Genomic DNA, 16,212 nt, shown 5'->3' with positions numbered 1-16,212 from the left:
TCCCTCTACAGGATACGAGTAACAGCCATTTGAGTCAATAGAAGTTACTCATATCCTGCTGGGAGGAGAATCTATTCATTATTTTCTTTTAAGCTGGTTACATTTCTTTTTCACCCCTCCATCACGTGCAATCCCCTACCTCTCCATCACCTCACACACATCTCCAGAAGTCTGAAGGTGAACCTTGTTTATTAAATCAACTGTGACTGCAATGAATGTAACTGCATTCTCTGTGTAGGTGGCTTTTTCAATATTTCCAGCACCACTTGAATGAAAACCATGGTTGAGAGAGCATTACCTCATTTCTCTTTGACCAAGATCCATCTGAGCATTCTGTTCCCAATTGCTACACAAACCTCAAAATCCCATTGGTTTGCTCCCTCTCTCCCTGTCATTTGTCTCACACTTCATACAGTGGTTGCTTTCCCCTTCCTTTATCCAGAATAGCCTTTTAAAAAAACAAAATCTAATTTATCTGTCATTTTACTGCAAAACATTCCCAGTCAGCTGAAGTAAAGTGAAAGATTTTACATTTTCTTTGGAGCTTGACCAAACTTTTCATTCCCTTTCAAACTACAAATAAAACCAAACATCTAATTCCACCCCACCATTTTTTCCTTTTTTACTGAAATATTAAAAGATGCGATACAGATGACTGGCTACATCTGCCTAGCCCAGGGGTGTCATACAAATGGCCTGCGGGTCAGACCTTGCCCATGGGGCTTGCTTGATACAGTCTATGGGTCTTGGTCCACATGACACATGCAGAGGTGGTCTGGTGTGCAGGCTGGACCTGGTGTTGAAGGTGCTGCTTGGTCTGGGTTGTAAGCTCCACCTGGCATGTGCCCTGGACCAACCCTGCGCCCTGGCTCTGGGGTTAGCCTGGATCAGGCTGCATTCAAGCCAGCACACAAGACAGGGTGCTGCATGCAGTGTGCACCCTGTGTTGTGAGCAGCACTCGCAGCACGGGGTCCAGCCCCCGCACCATGAGCACTGTTCACAGGCCCCACTTGCACTGCTTGCAGTACACAGGCTGGACCCAGAGCCACTGGTGCATCTAACAGTACTGGGAGCCAGCACAGGGTGCCCTGTGTGCTGGCTTTGGCATGTATTGACAGCCTGGGGACCAATCCTGATCAGCCCTGGAGCCAGTTCTTGGGCCTGGTCCTGTGGGACACAGCATGAAGTGTGTTCCCATGGTGGCTCCCTGGGCCAATTGGCAGCAGGCGCAGAACTGGGTCCAGTCCATGTGCCACCTGCAGCGCAGCACTAGATCCATTCTACGTGCCCTACTGGCCCAACCCTGCGCACTTGCTTTGGCCTAATTGGTTCCAGCCCACAGAGCAGCCCAGAGATGCTCATCCAGCCTGTAAGGCCAGATGCTTGCCAACCCTGACCTAGTTCAATTTTATTCCCAGTCAGTTGAATGCCAATAAGCGTAGCTTTGACTCCTACATACACACAAGCACCAAACCTCTTTCACATATACCTGTACTGCTAAAATGATCTGTCATACAATATACTCCACAAAGGATTCCATAATACTTGTAGCATAATTACTCCTGTGTATATGAAAAACCAAATGAGTTACTCCAGAGTGCAAGTGTTTATGACTATTAGAATCTTCCTAGTTATTGAAAGTATACAAGTACAGGGGCAAAGGCAGGATAGCTAGTAGAGTGGGGTGGATCCAGAGGGGGTTTGGTAGCACAGTTGCACCCCTCCCCACTACCTGCTTTTGGGCCACACTACAGAAGCAGCACCCTGAAACAAATAACAATGCCCCCGTACCCCTTGGGCACCTCCTCCTTTCTTCAATGATACCTCCTCTTCCCTCTCATTTTCCTCCTCCCTTGCTTGCCGGTGTGACTGCCCCTGTCTGACCAAGGAGTGCGGTAGCTCCAGAGCTGTTGCTGACCCATGTCAGTCAAGCTGTGTGTAGAATCAGGGTCAGCTGAAGACAGTGGTAGTGGCAACAGTGGGTAGGCTCCATGCAAATCCAGGAGCAGATGCAGGGAAATACAGCAGCCACTGCTGTATCCAGCTAAGCTCAGTCGTTCCCTGCAGCTTTGGCTGGAGAAGCACAGGAGAGGCAAGGACAGTAGTGGTGGCAGGCAGGTTTCCCGTTCCTGTGCCCAGATGCATAAGTAGAGAGGACAAGGGGGAAAATGGGGTGGGTTGGAAGGGGAAACACCATTGAGCACAGAAGTGAAGGGAAGAAGAAGTATCAAGGGGGATGGGAAAGATTTTTATGCGATTTCAGGGACTAAAAAGTCCCTGGCTACTGCTCCCATGGGGTGGTCTGTCCACTCTGGTAGAGGTGGTATAAAGATAGGGCTGGGAACAGGAAAGCATATAGCCAGCCCTGCAGCACTGGTCACTGCTCTTGCAACACCTTTTCTAAAATCCTGGATCTGCCTATTCTAGTAGATATGGACATTGCTACAATCAAGTTACCTGCAAAACTCTAAGAACTTAATATACCTACATCAGGAAGACTAGGTAAATCTCCAATCCAAAATTCTGAAAGAAGTGGCACGTGAAAATTTAAGTAGGATTAACCATATTTTCAACAAATCAAATCAGGAGCAGTACTCTCAAGTGAAAGGAGAACAACAAACGTATGGCATAAGTTTGAGGAAGAGGAAAAATAACCTGGATAACACCTGCCTATAAGTCTGAATTCAAAAATTGTCCTAAAGCCTGGCATTTAATTGAAAGAAGAAATAGTTAAAAGGTATACGAGTAAATGAAAAATGGTCTAAAATGCAACATGGTTTTACCAAAAGACTCTGCCAGACTAAACCAACATTTTTCTTTAAAAGATAAAATCTAGAGATATTAATCTGTCATATGTTAGGAAAGCATTTGTTATGATAAAGTATATTGATAAATGATTTTGAGAAGAAGAGAATTAGTACAGGAATTATAGTTAGGTAAGGAATAGGTTTACAGGGATATGGCAACAGGTGATGTTGAAAGGGGGCGTTTTGGGCTGGGGGGTATTAGTGAGGTTTTCAAGGTTCATATCAGGACTGATATTAATATATTCATTCATAAATCTCAGCACAAGAGTAGAAGTGTACTAATGGAGTTTGCTGAAGATACAAAGTTGGGAGGCATCATAAATACAGAGGAGGACTGAAATTTCACACAGGAAGAACTAGGGACCATGAGGACAGAAGTAATAGAAATGGATGGAATTCAGTACTTCAAGGTCATGCATTTTGAAACTAATAAAAGTTTCTCCTATAAGCAGGGAGCTAATCAATTGAAAATAAATAAAAGGAGAAAAGATGGGTGTATAAGTTTATCACTATGAGCTACTAATATGATATGGTCATGAAGCAGGCAAATGACCTTAAGATGTAATCAAGATCCCTATTTCCAGTAAAGAAAGACAACTATTTATGCAATTGTATAAGGGACTGGTGAGACTTCATAGGATATAGAGTACAGTGACCAAGAAGATAAATCTGAAGGGCAGAGAAGGGCTACCAAGATGACGGGGGACTGGAGACCCTATCTTAGAAGACTAGAAGAGCTTGGCTTGTTTAGCCTAGCAGTTTGAAGGCTAAGCAGGGAATATGACAGCACTCAGTAACTATATTGTTGAGGGAGGAGTAAACAGTAGGAAGAGAAAAGAACTATTTGAGCCAAGGGAAATGTGGGCACAAGAACAAATGTATGAGCTGGCCATGAATCAGTTTGGTTTGGAAATTAGGTGGTCTCCAATCATCACAGCAGTAAGATTTTTGGAACAGGCTTCCAATAAAAGCATTGGGAACAAAACTATGACTGTTCTTAAGATGGAACTTGATCAAATTTTTAAAGGGATTAGAACATGTGGTTACCCATGGCAGCTGGGAGTTAGACTTGATGAACCAGGAAATCTCTTCCAGTCTTGTTTCTCTATGTACATCATAGATGACTCATAAAATGTTGACAGTGGAGGGCACAACATTATGCTGCCACCCCTGCCCCTACCCCCGTTGGTGCTGGCTGTTGGCTTTGGCCAGGCTGCAGCCCCATGCCCTGACATCATCAGCACAGACATCTGGGGGGGCCGACATGCCCCCTGGACCCCCTTCCCCACATGCGCTGCCTATGATGTATATTACACATAGCACATGTATATGAAACCTTGAATATAATCAGCATGTCTTCCTGCTCAGTGCCAAGTTCACATATCTTAATCATGAAATGCTTACAGTCTAAACAGACTAGACTAATAAATGTATGAAAGAAAGGCCATTTTACAGATAGGAAAGTGATACAGAAGAGTTCACCTGAAGCCTATTAAAATCTTTTCACTGGATTTCATTGCATTTAATCAATCAGTCTAACTGTGTTCTTGAAAGTTATGCAGCTGTTTAAAAACTTTGTTGAATTGACCTGAACTGAAATTAGCCACTGAGGGTTTTTTTGAGAATCCTGGTAGGCACTTATCTGTCTGCTTAGGTGCCTAAACGCTTTTAAAAGTCTGGCCCAAAACTGATTTTCTCAAGATCACCCAGGAAGTCAGTGGCAGAGCTGGACACTACAGCCAACTCTCCTGAAACACAGTTTAATGCCACATCCACAAGACCCTATAGGTTTTATCTGAGTTTGTGACTCCACTTATAAAGAAATGCTTCAGTAATTTGAAAGAGTAGAACTGCATGAACATTATTTTAAGATAATCTGTCTGAGTTACTGCTGGTTGTAATACTTCCCCCCTCCCCGCCATAAGGGCACCAGTTTTTAAAAAGATACCACAAACATATTTTTATAGTAGCTTCACAAAATTGTCATGTTGATTTGTTAACTAGGCATAAAACCTCCTTGCTTGTTGTTTACTGTGAAGAATGCTTACGAAAATAGCCCTGTTGTTATATTTGTCTATCATAAAACAAGGAGTCTCCCCCCAGTGAGTGGTCAGGTAGAGTCTGGCCAGGCTACTATACAGGCTTTCAATATATTAATACATCAGTCATTGCCTCACATCCCAAATCTTCATACTTCTCTCTCAATCCCTGTCTCCCTCCCTACACATCTACATGCAGTTTAGCTGATTGAAACCAGCTGGTTGCAAGATTAGCTAAAACAACACCTTTCACAGATTATATTAAATGTACCTGATAAGCTTCCCAGGGCATCTTCATTCTCCAAAATACCGTTTTGCTTTGTTCCTCGCAGCTCGCTCTTAGATTTCCAAACAAGCTTTACCATCCTAATCATCTCAGGCAATTCCCAGGCTAGGGTATCCTGCTGATAGCTGGGCAAACTGCCCATGAGAAAGGGCATCAATTCTTCCCTGGTCCTCCACTGCCTGCCCAGCTCTGTTGCGTTAAAAAATCTATCTAGCACAGGCATCCTGTCCTGTGCCTTCGTGAAAAAACTGTTGCTGTTATGGGACTGGGAACTGTCTTCAATCAAGGAAGATTAAAACAAGAATTAGCACCCACAGCTAAGAAAACGGCTTCTTCAACCCCATAGTAGCTTCACTGCCCCGACTACTTGTGGACAAATACTATGGAGAGACGTGATTGCCAAGGTTTCCCACTGGCGAGTGATCTGAAACAGTTACTGGAGCTCTTGGTCCTCAGAGACGTGTGTAACTGTGCATCCCCCTTCTCTCAGACTTGGAGTTCACAACACTTAATTAATCCCAGGCTACTGCCGGAACAGCAGGAAAGAAAAAGAAGCAGTGAGGAGAAGCCCATGAAGTATTTTCTTTTCCTCTCTCTTTCTCTTTGCAGTCTCTTCCCCTTTTTTCAGTTGTCAGGGAGCATCAACCAACTGCCAGGTGCTGGAAGTTGCCGTGAAGGAACATTTTCATTTGCAGGTTTGTTATTAGGTGCTATCAGGTGAACAGCTGCTGGCTTATTAAAGAGGAACACTTTACCAAATCATGCCCTTCAGTCTTGAGCAGCCCTCCGTAAACAGAGAGAAGCCTGGGCAGAACCAGCTCACAGCTGCCTTTCTCTGACTAGGCTGGCAGAAGGCCATCTCTCCCTTCCACTAATGACTGCATTATGATGAAGATATTAAGAAAGCTGTTTGAATTGATCTACACAGTAATGTAATTAAATAGGCTTCCCCCCGCCCACCCTGATTTGTCTTCCTCTCTGTCATTTGGTTCTCAGAAAACCTAAAGGGTTTTTTGGCCTATTAGTCAAATCCTTTTGTAACCTCAGCTGCCCTTCAGCTGGAAGGGAAATAACATTGATTCACATTCCAAAGCTAACTGTGAAAGAAGTGAATCAGGAAAAGCAGTCAGATCTGCATTCACAAGTCTGGTGCTGTTGTGTAATCTTGACAAACAGCTCTCGTACTAAGTTCCATTTTTTGAAGAAAAATAATCATAAAAAGTATAAAGGGAAAAAAAAAAGATAGGATGCCAGGGCTTAATTGGCAAGGGAAAAGTAAGTTGTTGAAATTCCAGTTTTCCAGGGGCGGGGAGATCCCCTACTGTGGTCTTATTATTTTGGCTGCTAGCTGCAGGGCTCCACCTGAATGAAGGAATAAGTTCATGTGAGGACATTAGTTGTTAATAGGGATCACTCACAGATCGTGCAGAGAAGACTAACCTTTAACATCAACTTCTTAAATCAAGATAAGCACTTCTGGTGATGGTTTTGAACAATTCTTACATAGGCAGAAGTAAGGTGGCATACTGTATCTGTTCTGGAGTACTTTTGATGCAAACGGGCACGGGAAGACTTTGGGACATTAATGGGTTTAGCTGGATGTTACAGCAATCCCTTTTCTTTTTTCTTCGTAGCCTCAAGTAGCAGGATATTTTATTTCATTTGGAATTGTGATTTGCTTTTATACAATCTGACACTGTTAATCTCTATTCTTTTCAGCTTTGTCATTCAGTCATTGTTTTGTTCAGGATGCAGGAGAGAACTGATGGAAGGTTGCTGATTGTGCCACCTATCTTTTTGTCTTCAAATCACAGAAAGTTCTTTTAATAGGAATTTTAATACATATGCAACTTTTTTTGTAATAGTCACAGTTAATGCATCTGTTTTCCTCCACGTTAAATTCAGTGTTTTGTCTCTCCTCCAGATGGAAACTGGCAAACAAACAGGATCTTCCTTCATAGAGAGAAGCTCCAAGGGAATGGACTGAAAGTTAACATCCTTAAGTATAAAAAAAGAGAATGAACAAGTTTTTCCTCCTTATGCCAATGTCAGCAGGAGCAGCATGATATTTCCACTCTTCTAGCATCTTCTGCCATGATTATGTTACTGTTCCTACCTCAAACCGGGGACAGTAATGTTCTTCAAAAAATATTGTTATTTTAAATGTAGATTGCCATGCCATAATGTTGACATACTTGTTGAATATAATCTCTTGAATATAATTTGTTGAATAATTTCAGGTGGCTCTGGCTTGAAAAAAAGTGAACTGCTTCCTAAGTATTCTACCATTGTTGTTGTAATGTTATTTTGCACAAATGCTTAGCATCAGGATATCCTGACCCTTGGAACAAAGGGGTTAAGAACAAAGAAAACAAATAGATGATATACAGTAATACACCACATTCATATAACACATGGTTGCAGTTCCATGAAAAGGATGAGCGTTATTGTTTTATCCTAAGTTGGTATAATTTTAGTTGGCTTATTATGACTGTTTTATGCTGTTGTTGCTTTTTCTATTACTGGAGTAAGCTGTGCAGTTGCATTTAAAGTAACAGCACGTTGTTAGGCTTGGTGAACTGTTTTAGCTGCAGGAATAAAGACCCAGAATTCTGCCTGATGTCCAAAAAACCCTAAGCTTCTTTTTTATTTTAAAGTTGAATGAACTTTTTAAGTTATAAAAGTTGAATTAACTTTGTTTCCCCCCCCCCCCGTTATTGTGTGGGTTTTTTTTTTCATTTGGTTCACCTCTGCACTTCCTGATCTCAGCTGGGACAAGAAGCAGAAGTGCCAAAGTACTGTGAAAGAAAGGCCGTCCTTGTGGTATTTTCAGCTTGATCGGAAACAGAAAGTATCAGAGCTCTCACAAGACCGCTTACTCTCCAGTGTCCAGCCCAAGTTTGAGATAAGCATCTGAACACTGAGGTGCCTAACTAAATCAGACATGCAACCTGAACAATCTAATCTTCCAAGGTCTGTCCACCACTACTTTCTTCATTTATAACAGATACCGACAGGACCAAGAGAAAAGTGCATTAAACTAAAGCTGTTTGCTCTAATAATGTTAAGTCAGTTTGCTGTATTATAATAACAAAGCAAAACTGTTGTTGGCATTGTTAAAAGAATGAATTATACTCAGATTGTACTGTACTTCCTAGATGTTGAAAAAATGTCTTTCCTTTTTTGCACCTGTAAAGCTGGAGGTGCAATTTTTGGCCTGTAGTCACCTGGACAGCCCTGCACCTCATTTCTGGATAGAAGCAAACATTTAGAATCTAAGTGTCCTTAGTTATCCTTGAAGTTGTTTATATCTAAAATCTACAGCTGCAAAAAAGGAGCCCAAGTGAGGGACAAACTCAAGTCTGGCCTATAGCAGATATAAAAAGTATGTAGAACAGCCGTAACAAACACAAGGCGTATTTTTCTTAGGGAAATTAGGGGCATGTTAAACACCTGTTCTTCACAAAATTAATTTTTTTTTTCTGGGTGTGACTGATCATTTTGGGGATCACAGTCGTAAACAAAGAGAAAAAATGCTTTGAAGATGTTTCACTGTATAAATGGAAGAGACTAGGAATTCTTGCTGTCAAGTCAGGCCAACAATCGGTGACTCAGTAGCTAATACTGACATAGCTAATAGCCAATATACATCAATACTGCACCCTTCATAGTGCCTCAGGTGGAGTGGACATAAAGTCTATTTACACTGCTGCTTAAGCCCACTTCCAGTCAGCCAACTATATTAATATCCCTCTGAGGTGCTGTTTTGTTAGCCTAGTTTCCTCTGTAGAAGCTGTACAGATCATCAGGTCTCAAGGCTGAGCTTCCCGCTGCTCAGCTCCCTGCCACACCTCATTGTAATGCGTTGTGCAAGTGTAATGTGCACACACCAAAGCTAAGCAAGATGGCTGTCTGTCACAGGCCTTTCTGCATCCCACTAACCGTGTTGTTGTCTGTGATGAGAAACACAGAATGAGAGGCAAATAGTGCACAAACTGATTTCTAGAGGGCTGTTTCCGTGTCCTGTTGCTCTCCAGGAAAGTTTTTTTAGAAATCTGTCAGCCCCCCTTTCTGCTTCCTTTGTATGCTTGAAGTGTGTGGAGCAGAAGGGTAACGTGGAAAGAAATGGGGGATTGTGCTGCTTCTGGTAGTTGAGGGTGTGGCAGGCTAGTAGGGGGAGCTCCTACATTGAGCCCACCCACCTCACTGCGCCTGACCAACTTCCAGGCTCCAAGTGCCTCACTGGGGGCACCTCACATCTGGCCGACCCCCTTCCTGGAGCATACCCACTAGCTTGGGGTGTCCACTGTCACCACCCAGGGCTGGGCTTGATTCTGGCTCTGTGCACCCTGGGAAACACAGGCCTAGTAGCCCTCAAGGGTACTTGATTCACTTCAAGAACTTGGGATGCTTCCCTCAGTCAGAAGCACAAGTAGCAGTCTCCTTTAGTCAGCTGAACCAAGGGCACCCCAAGGCATAATCTAGACCCACTCCCAGACTAGGTACAAAGGAGAACTTTATTGGTTACAGAGGGTAGGGTTAGAATAGGGTACAGGGTAGAGCAATATCACAGAAATCCTGTAGAGCAAACTCCCCTGGCTGAGTAGCCTTTGATCATGCATCTGAGTTACTGGAAGCTATATATCTCATTAGATCTCAGGTAGCTTAATCACAAGCAGGAGAGCACACAAGCCTCCATGGCTCACCAAAAGCATCCGGGAATGTCTCCTTGCTAAAAGGAGGCGTATACCCAATGGAAGGAAGGGGTCATCACCAGGGATAACTATTCTGCAGTCGCTCAGGGTTGTAGGGGGGCAGTTAGGAAGGCCAAGGCAAAAATGGAATTAGGACTAGCTTCTCAGATTAAGGACAATAAGAAGTCCTTTTTTAAATACATAGGGGGCAAAAAGAAGGTCCTGGGTAACGCAGGGCCCTTGCAGGATGCGTTGGGAAATTTGGTCGTCACACCAGACGACAAACCTAACATGTTTAACGATTTCTTTGCCTCTGTCTTCCTAAGTAGGGACCAGAGCAGCCACCTCCCTGCTGAGCCCCCCTCGGGCCCCAGGGGAGGCACACCTGGGCCAAAGGTTAGCGTGGAACTAGTTAGGGGGCTTCTGGAGGGGCTGGACGTGTTTAAGTCAGCCAGCCCGGATGATCTCCACCCTAGAGTCCTTAAGGAATTGGCCGAGGTCATTGCAGGACCCCTGGCATGGCTCTATGAGCACTCGTGGTGCTCTGGTGTGGTCCCAGAGGACTGGAAGAGGGCCAACGTGGTTCCAATCTTCAAAAAGGGGAGGAAGGAGGACCCGGGAAACTATAGGCCAGTCAGTCTTACCTCGATCCTAGGCAAGCTGTTTGAGAAAATTATGCTGGCACACATCCATGAGGGGCCAGCTGGGGACCGCATGCTTAGGGGCAACCAACATGGGTTCATCAGTGGCACGTCCTGTCAGACTAACCTGGTGGCCGTCTATGATCAGGTTACCCGATCATTAGATGCGGCGGGTAGCAGTGGACATAGTCTTCCTGGACTTCTGGAAGGCATTCGACACTGTCTCTCACCCAGTTCTCATTAAGAAACTGGGGGGCTGTGGTGTTCATGCCCACACAGTCAAATGGGTTGCCAACTGGCTGGAGGGCCGCACCCAGAGGGTGGTGATGGATGGGTCCTTCTTAACCTGGAAGGATGTGGGCAGTGGGGTCCACAGGTCTCGGTCCTCGGGCCCGCACTGTTCAACATCTTTATCAGCGATTTGGATGAGGGGGTAAAAAGCACCCTGTTCAAATTTGCTGATGACACTGAGATGTGGGGAGATGTGGGCACACTAGAAGGTAGCATCAGGCTTCAATCAGACCTAGACAGGCTACAAGGGTGGGTGGATGTGAATAGGATGGGATTCAACACAGACAAGTGCAAGGTGATGCACCTGGGGAGGAAGAACCGGCACCATACCTACAGGTTGGGGAACTCCCCTCTTGTCAGCACGGAGGCGGAAAAGGATCTTGGAGTCATAATTGACTCCAAGATGAACATGGGCCGGCAGTGTGGGGATGCAGTCAGGAAGGCCAACCGTACCTTGTCATGCATCCACAGATGCATCTCAAGCAGGTCCAAAGAAGTGATCCTCCCCCTCTATGCGGCACTGGTCAGGCCACAGCTGGAGTACTGTGTCCAGTTCTGGGTGCCACACTTCAAGACGGATGTCGACAGCATGGAGAGGGTCCGGAGGAGGGCCACTCATATGATCAGGGGACAACAGGGCAGGCCCTATGAGGAGAGGCTACGGGACCTGGACCTGTTCAGCCTCCAAAAGAGAAGGCTGAGGGGGGATCTAGTGGCCTGTTATAAACTAGTCAGGGGGGATCAGCAGGCATTGGGGGAGTCACTGTTCCCCTGTGCACTGCCAGGAGTGACCAGGGATAACGGTCACAAGCTGGCAGAGGGAAGGTTTAGGTTAGATATCAGGAAGCGCTACTTCACGGTCAGGGCGGCTAGGGTCTGGAACCAACTTCCAAGAGAAGTGGTGCAGGCTCCTACCCTGGGGGTTTTTAAGAGGAGGTTGGATGAACATCTTGCTGGGGTTGTTTGACCCCAGTATTGTTTCCTGCCATGGCAGGGGGTCGGACTAGATGATCTACTCAGGTCCCTTCCGACCCTAGAAACTATGAAACTATAAGCATCATCCAGAGGCAGGTGGCGATTCTGAGAGAGAAAGCAAGTTTCAGATGGGACAGCTCTTCTCTCTCTCTGAGCCTTTCTCATGACTGCTGCCTGCTCCTCCTGAGCTGTTCTTAACTTATATAGCCCTTGTGACCTCATTTACCTGGTCCAATGGAGGCCAGCACCTGTTGGCTGTTAGCCAACCAATTTGAAATGCATCACTGGTTGCTCGGCAGACTGGCAGTTCCTAGCTCCCCAGGGAGCAAGCCCCTCACCCAGGTATGTGATGCCAGTCATGTAGGCAGAGGGAGCAGGTTTCCCCCTACCTCAGGAATGTATCCAGTTCAGGTTACCTAAAGAGATAGGGTAAGGTATGTCTCCTCTGCTGGGCCCATCCTAACCAAACTGTCACAGAGCAGAGTTTTTTGGGAGAAACAGAGGTGGCCTTCTGCCACAGAAGGCAATTTTTGGAGTCACCTAAAATAGAGGTATAGCCATGCCCATGGAAGACTAAAACATGGACACAGTATTAGATTGCATGTGTTTTTGTTAGAAAGCTTTTGTACCTTGTTTTCCGACAAAATATTAAATGTATTTATTATACAGAATTATAAGTGCCAATTTCCACTGAACAGGTGCCTCACAGCTAACTAACTAGAATCCAGACTTTGTTCAGCCTTTATTCATCAAAGATGTTGGTTGGAGTTGACTGATTTTTCTTTTGGCTTCCTTTGCCAAGACATGGGTCAGATTGATTTGAATGGCTGATGAGGATGTCTTACAATCAGATAAAGTTCTTCCAAAGCCCTGAACCACAAAAACTTCCTCCAGCCCTAACTTTAGAGATTTTACACAAAAGGAAAAATCCTCCGATGTTGTTAGTTGTCACTGCTCCATTGTTTTCAACTGAGCTATGATTATTTACATGAGTGGAGGCTATAAGCCTAACATAGTGGGTTTCATTGCATTTACGAGAAACAACCAGAACTCAACACACACACAGGGCTGGGCCCAATCATTTTCAGCTGCATCTTAAACAACAATTGAACAAGCATATCTCACCTAAATTGCAATTATACAATGTCAACTTCACAGAGCTCTGAAACAAGCTATTAAATAGAGATGGATCATTTTTGTTGCCATTCAACGTATTCCTCTATGACTGAGTAAAAGGAGTCTAAGCAATTACCACATAAAAATAAACGTAGTAGCTTTGGCCCCAACACATCCTAAGTAACAGCGCCAGGAAAGACGAAGTGAGCCAGTTCTGAAAACCTAACAAGGTAGTACATATTTTCACAGATAGATGAGAACTGAAAATGTCTTAAAGAAAAGAAGAGTAAGATGGAAGAAAAAGGAAGGGAACAAGCTGACAAATTCATAGCTCACATTTCCCAATTGGTATCTCTTAAAAAGTTTTCCTTCCTTGCTTATTTGCTGTCAAGTTATGTACTAAGAGTAGTAGTAGCAGCAGCAGCAGCCCCGTGCCAGACAGTAGAGGAAGTGCCTTGTGTGCAGCTTTCCAGTTTACTGTAGCCTGCATGGCCTTCATTAACCCAGTGCTCTGGTTTTCATTGTAACTTTCTCTCCCCTTCCCCCTTTTCCCTCTCCTTTCCTTCAAAGAAAGAAGAAGAGGGGGTGGGGGGCAGAAAAAAAAAGCCAGGGTTTTAGCTGGCATAGAACCACTCTTTTGGCTTGGAGCCTTCATGGCCTGTGCCAAATTTACTGTCTCCAGCAACTCTCCCACAGCAAATCAGTCTGGGCATACAAAAGCTATAAAAGAATGGTGAAGAAAGATCCTTGATTTGCCCCCTCGTTCTTTCTGGTTCTTCTCCCCAAGTGTCATTCCCCAGCAATGACCTCCTTGTGCTCTCCAGTATAGTAACCAATACTAGAACCTCCATTCTGCAGCTTTGCTGAAGGCTTCCTTAGTGGTCAGCCATTTTTGGCTGCTTATGTAAACAGAACAATGTAAAGGAAAAGTGTAATTCCTGCTTTATTCTTTCCAGCAACTGCTGTTTGAAAAATGGGATTCCTTAGGCATATAAAAAGGAGCTAATTAAGACCAGATCCTTGCCCAGCTAAGCCTCTGACTGCAACCCTTAAAGAAACAATGGCATGGGTTTACTCTAAATGAACGTTGATCTCCCTGGTCCACATTCTTTCTTTCATTATCTGTCCCTTTCATTCCCTACCTTCAGGTATCCTCAAAGGCATTGGGGGTTGAGGGGATCAGGGGAGCAAGCAGGGTCTGTGGGGGTGGGATTGGAGGGGTCCAGGAGGGTCTGGTAGGGTCAGGGGGGTCTCTCCCCTCCAAGGACTGGGGGGCTGTTTTTAACCCTCCAGATCCTCCCCACCCCCAGAGGAACACCAGCCCTCGCCGCAAACAAACCCCTCCCTGATCTCGTCTGTGACTCCCCTCATCCCAACTTACTGTCTTGGCTCCCGGCACCGGCAAATGCTGGTAAAGTCAGCACTGGGAGCAATTTGCGGGATGGGGCATTTGGCAGGCTTTGGTGGGGGTGCTGGGTGATTTACAGTGTCCATCTGGGTGTGAGGGTGGGACCAGGGGCTAAAAATAGCTCAGTGCTGGGGGGGGGGGGTGGTGAGGAAAAAAACAGCCCCAGGGCTGGGGCTACTGGCTAGGCTCTCTCAGCCCTGGGGTTGTGCTGGGAACTGTAAAAAAGGTCAGTTAGATCAGGCTCATTGGACCCAATCTAAATTAGACTACCTCTGAGATACAATTAACTTAGATTGGGTCTGTCATTTTTAGACCAATATAACTTTCCTGAACTTCTGTACAGTTCACACTTAGCTCAACTGAACTAGGGATCTAAGTGTAAGGTCCACACTCAGCAAACTAAGATCAGGTGGCCATTTTTATTGCAATATAACCTCCCTCTAACCTCTCTGATCATCTGTATGTAATCCATGTCACCCTCCAACACTATCTTGTGTTTTGACCTTGTCAGATTTTAGTTTCAGTTGGCTTAGTCATTACTTATATAGACAGTCTCCAAGAAATGGCCAGATGCTACTGAAAATATTCATATTTGGTGAGAGGAGCTTTAGGTTACTCAACATTTGACTATGTGTTTAGCATATCTAAGTTTTTTCTAGCTGCCACAGGCTTATTGTCAATATTAGCAAGATGAATCTCTTCTTAGAATAGAAGGGTGCACTAGCAGTTATTTTCTTTCCCTGGATATAGCATCCTCTCATGGGGGACTCATCTCATGTAAACACTGTTTCATGCAGACCCTGTGCAATACTAAAAGGACTCCATTTGGTCTACAACAACTTGGAGCTTTATTTTAAGTGCACTGTTTTTACAGTGCTGCTGCTTACAGGCATGAGGTATACTGCATGCTCAGAGCTATTGCAAAATTCCCCAAGCCCATAGAGCATCCTGGTGTCACCCTCCAAATCACTTCCTCTCCTGCCCCCTAACTCTTGTCCCAAACTGCGAGGAACCTGCAGGTTCTTGCAAACCCACTTGGGAAATGCTCATAATCCAGCCAGAGGAAACACACAGCATTTATGGGTGTATCCCCATAAGCAGGAAAGTGCATTTCCCCAGGAACAAACAGCAGTGGCACAATACATGCTGCTGCTCCTTGTCCCCAAGCAATGCCCATGCATGCATGCTCTGGCACCTGGCATGTTGTCCTGGATGGGGTAGGGGAAGCTGGGGCCAGCACTAGGCTGGCCCTAGCAGCATTACCCGGTATCCTGGAAGTCTCCAGGGGCTGCAGCAGCAGTGATCTGGCAGCAGGGAGCCTGGCCAGCAGCCAGAGTGTGGCTCCAGCCAGGCAGGCTCTTGTTTGGGCAGCTCACACTGTCACCACTTGCACTGCCCCACTTTTTTTAGGTGCATTTTTGTTTTGGACGCTGGGATCTCCTGGTGTCAAGCCTCCTTCCACCCACCCCTGTGTTACATACCTATGTGTACATTTTGGTACCTTGCTAAGGGCCCAAGTAATCCCATGTGCATGCGCTAACTTCAATGGGTATTAGGTAAGGTTCGGAGGGGAGAAGTGTCTTAAAATGGAGGAGAGGGCTGTATGAGTTTAAGAGGGCAAAGAGCAGGCTCTCCTGATCTACTACCCATGGAGATGCACATTTTTATGATTAACAATTTCTACTACTAACTAAACAAAAATGCCTGTGGTGAAGGAATAAACAGAAGTTCACAGCTAATTGGAAACAGTAAGGTTGTATAATTTTTCCATTGCCTGCTTTGGAAAATTAAAGTTCAACATTGGGAGACTGATGCTTAAGATCTCCCACAGGAGATGGTAAAACTATATGCCCTGAAAGGAAATGACATGAAGAACAGGTAGTAAAGAGTCATCTTAGATAAAAAATAAAATAAAAAATCCCACTCAAAATGAATTACTACTACATATGTTTAA

General features: G+C 44.9%; 1 protein-coding gene across 3 annotated transcripts in view; it reads right to left on the bottom strand.

Moving 5' to 3' along the window:
• PDE7B (phosphodiesterase 7B) overlaps positions 1-16,212 on the bottom strand; it is a 315,205-nt gene that overhangs the window by 138,363 nt on the left and 160,630 nt on the right. For 2 of the 3 annotated variants that reach the window (XR_016441412.1, XM_090039854.1), the window contains exon 1: positions 5,119-5,492. The exons of the other annotated variant lie outside the window; for it this stretch is intronic. Coding sequence is in view for 1 of the 2 variants with exons in the window: in XM_090039854.1 (XP_089895980.1) it covers positions 5,119-5,356 (238 nt within the window). In the remaining variant the exon portion in view is untranslated. Of the gene's footprint in view, positions 1-5,118; positions 5,493-16,212 lie in introns of those variants that run through there. 3 annotated transcript variants of the gene reach the window in all.

This window comes from Crocodylus siamensis, chromosome 1 (assembly GCF_052110815.1).
Source record: "Crocodylus siamensis isolate JL-2025a chromosome 1, ASM5211081v1, whole genome shotgun sequence".
Taxonomy (NCBI): Eukaryota; Metazoa; Chordata; order Crocodylia; family Crocodylidae; genus Crocodylus; species Crocodylus siamensis.
The sequence above is the reverse complement of the archived record's forward strand: the minus strand, read 5'-3'. Positions and strand labels throughout refer to the sequence as shown.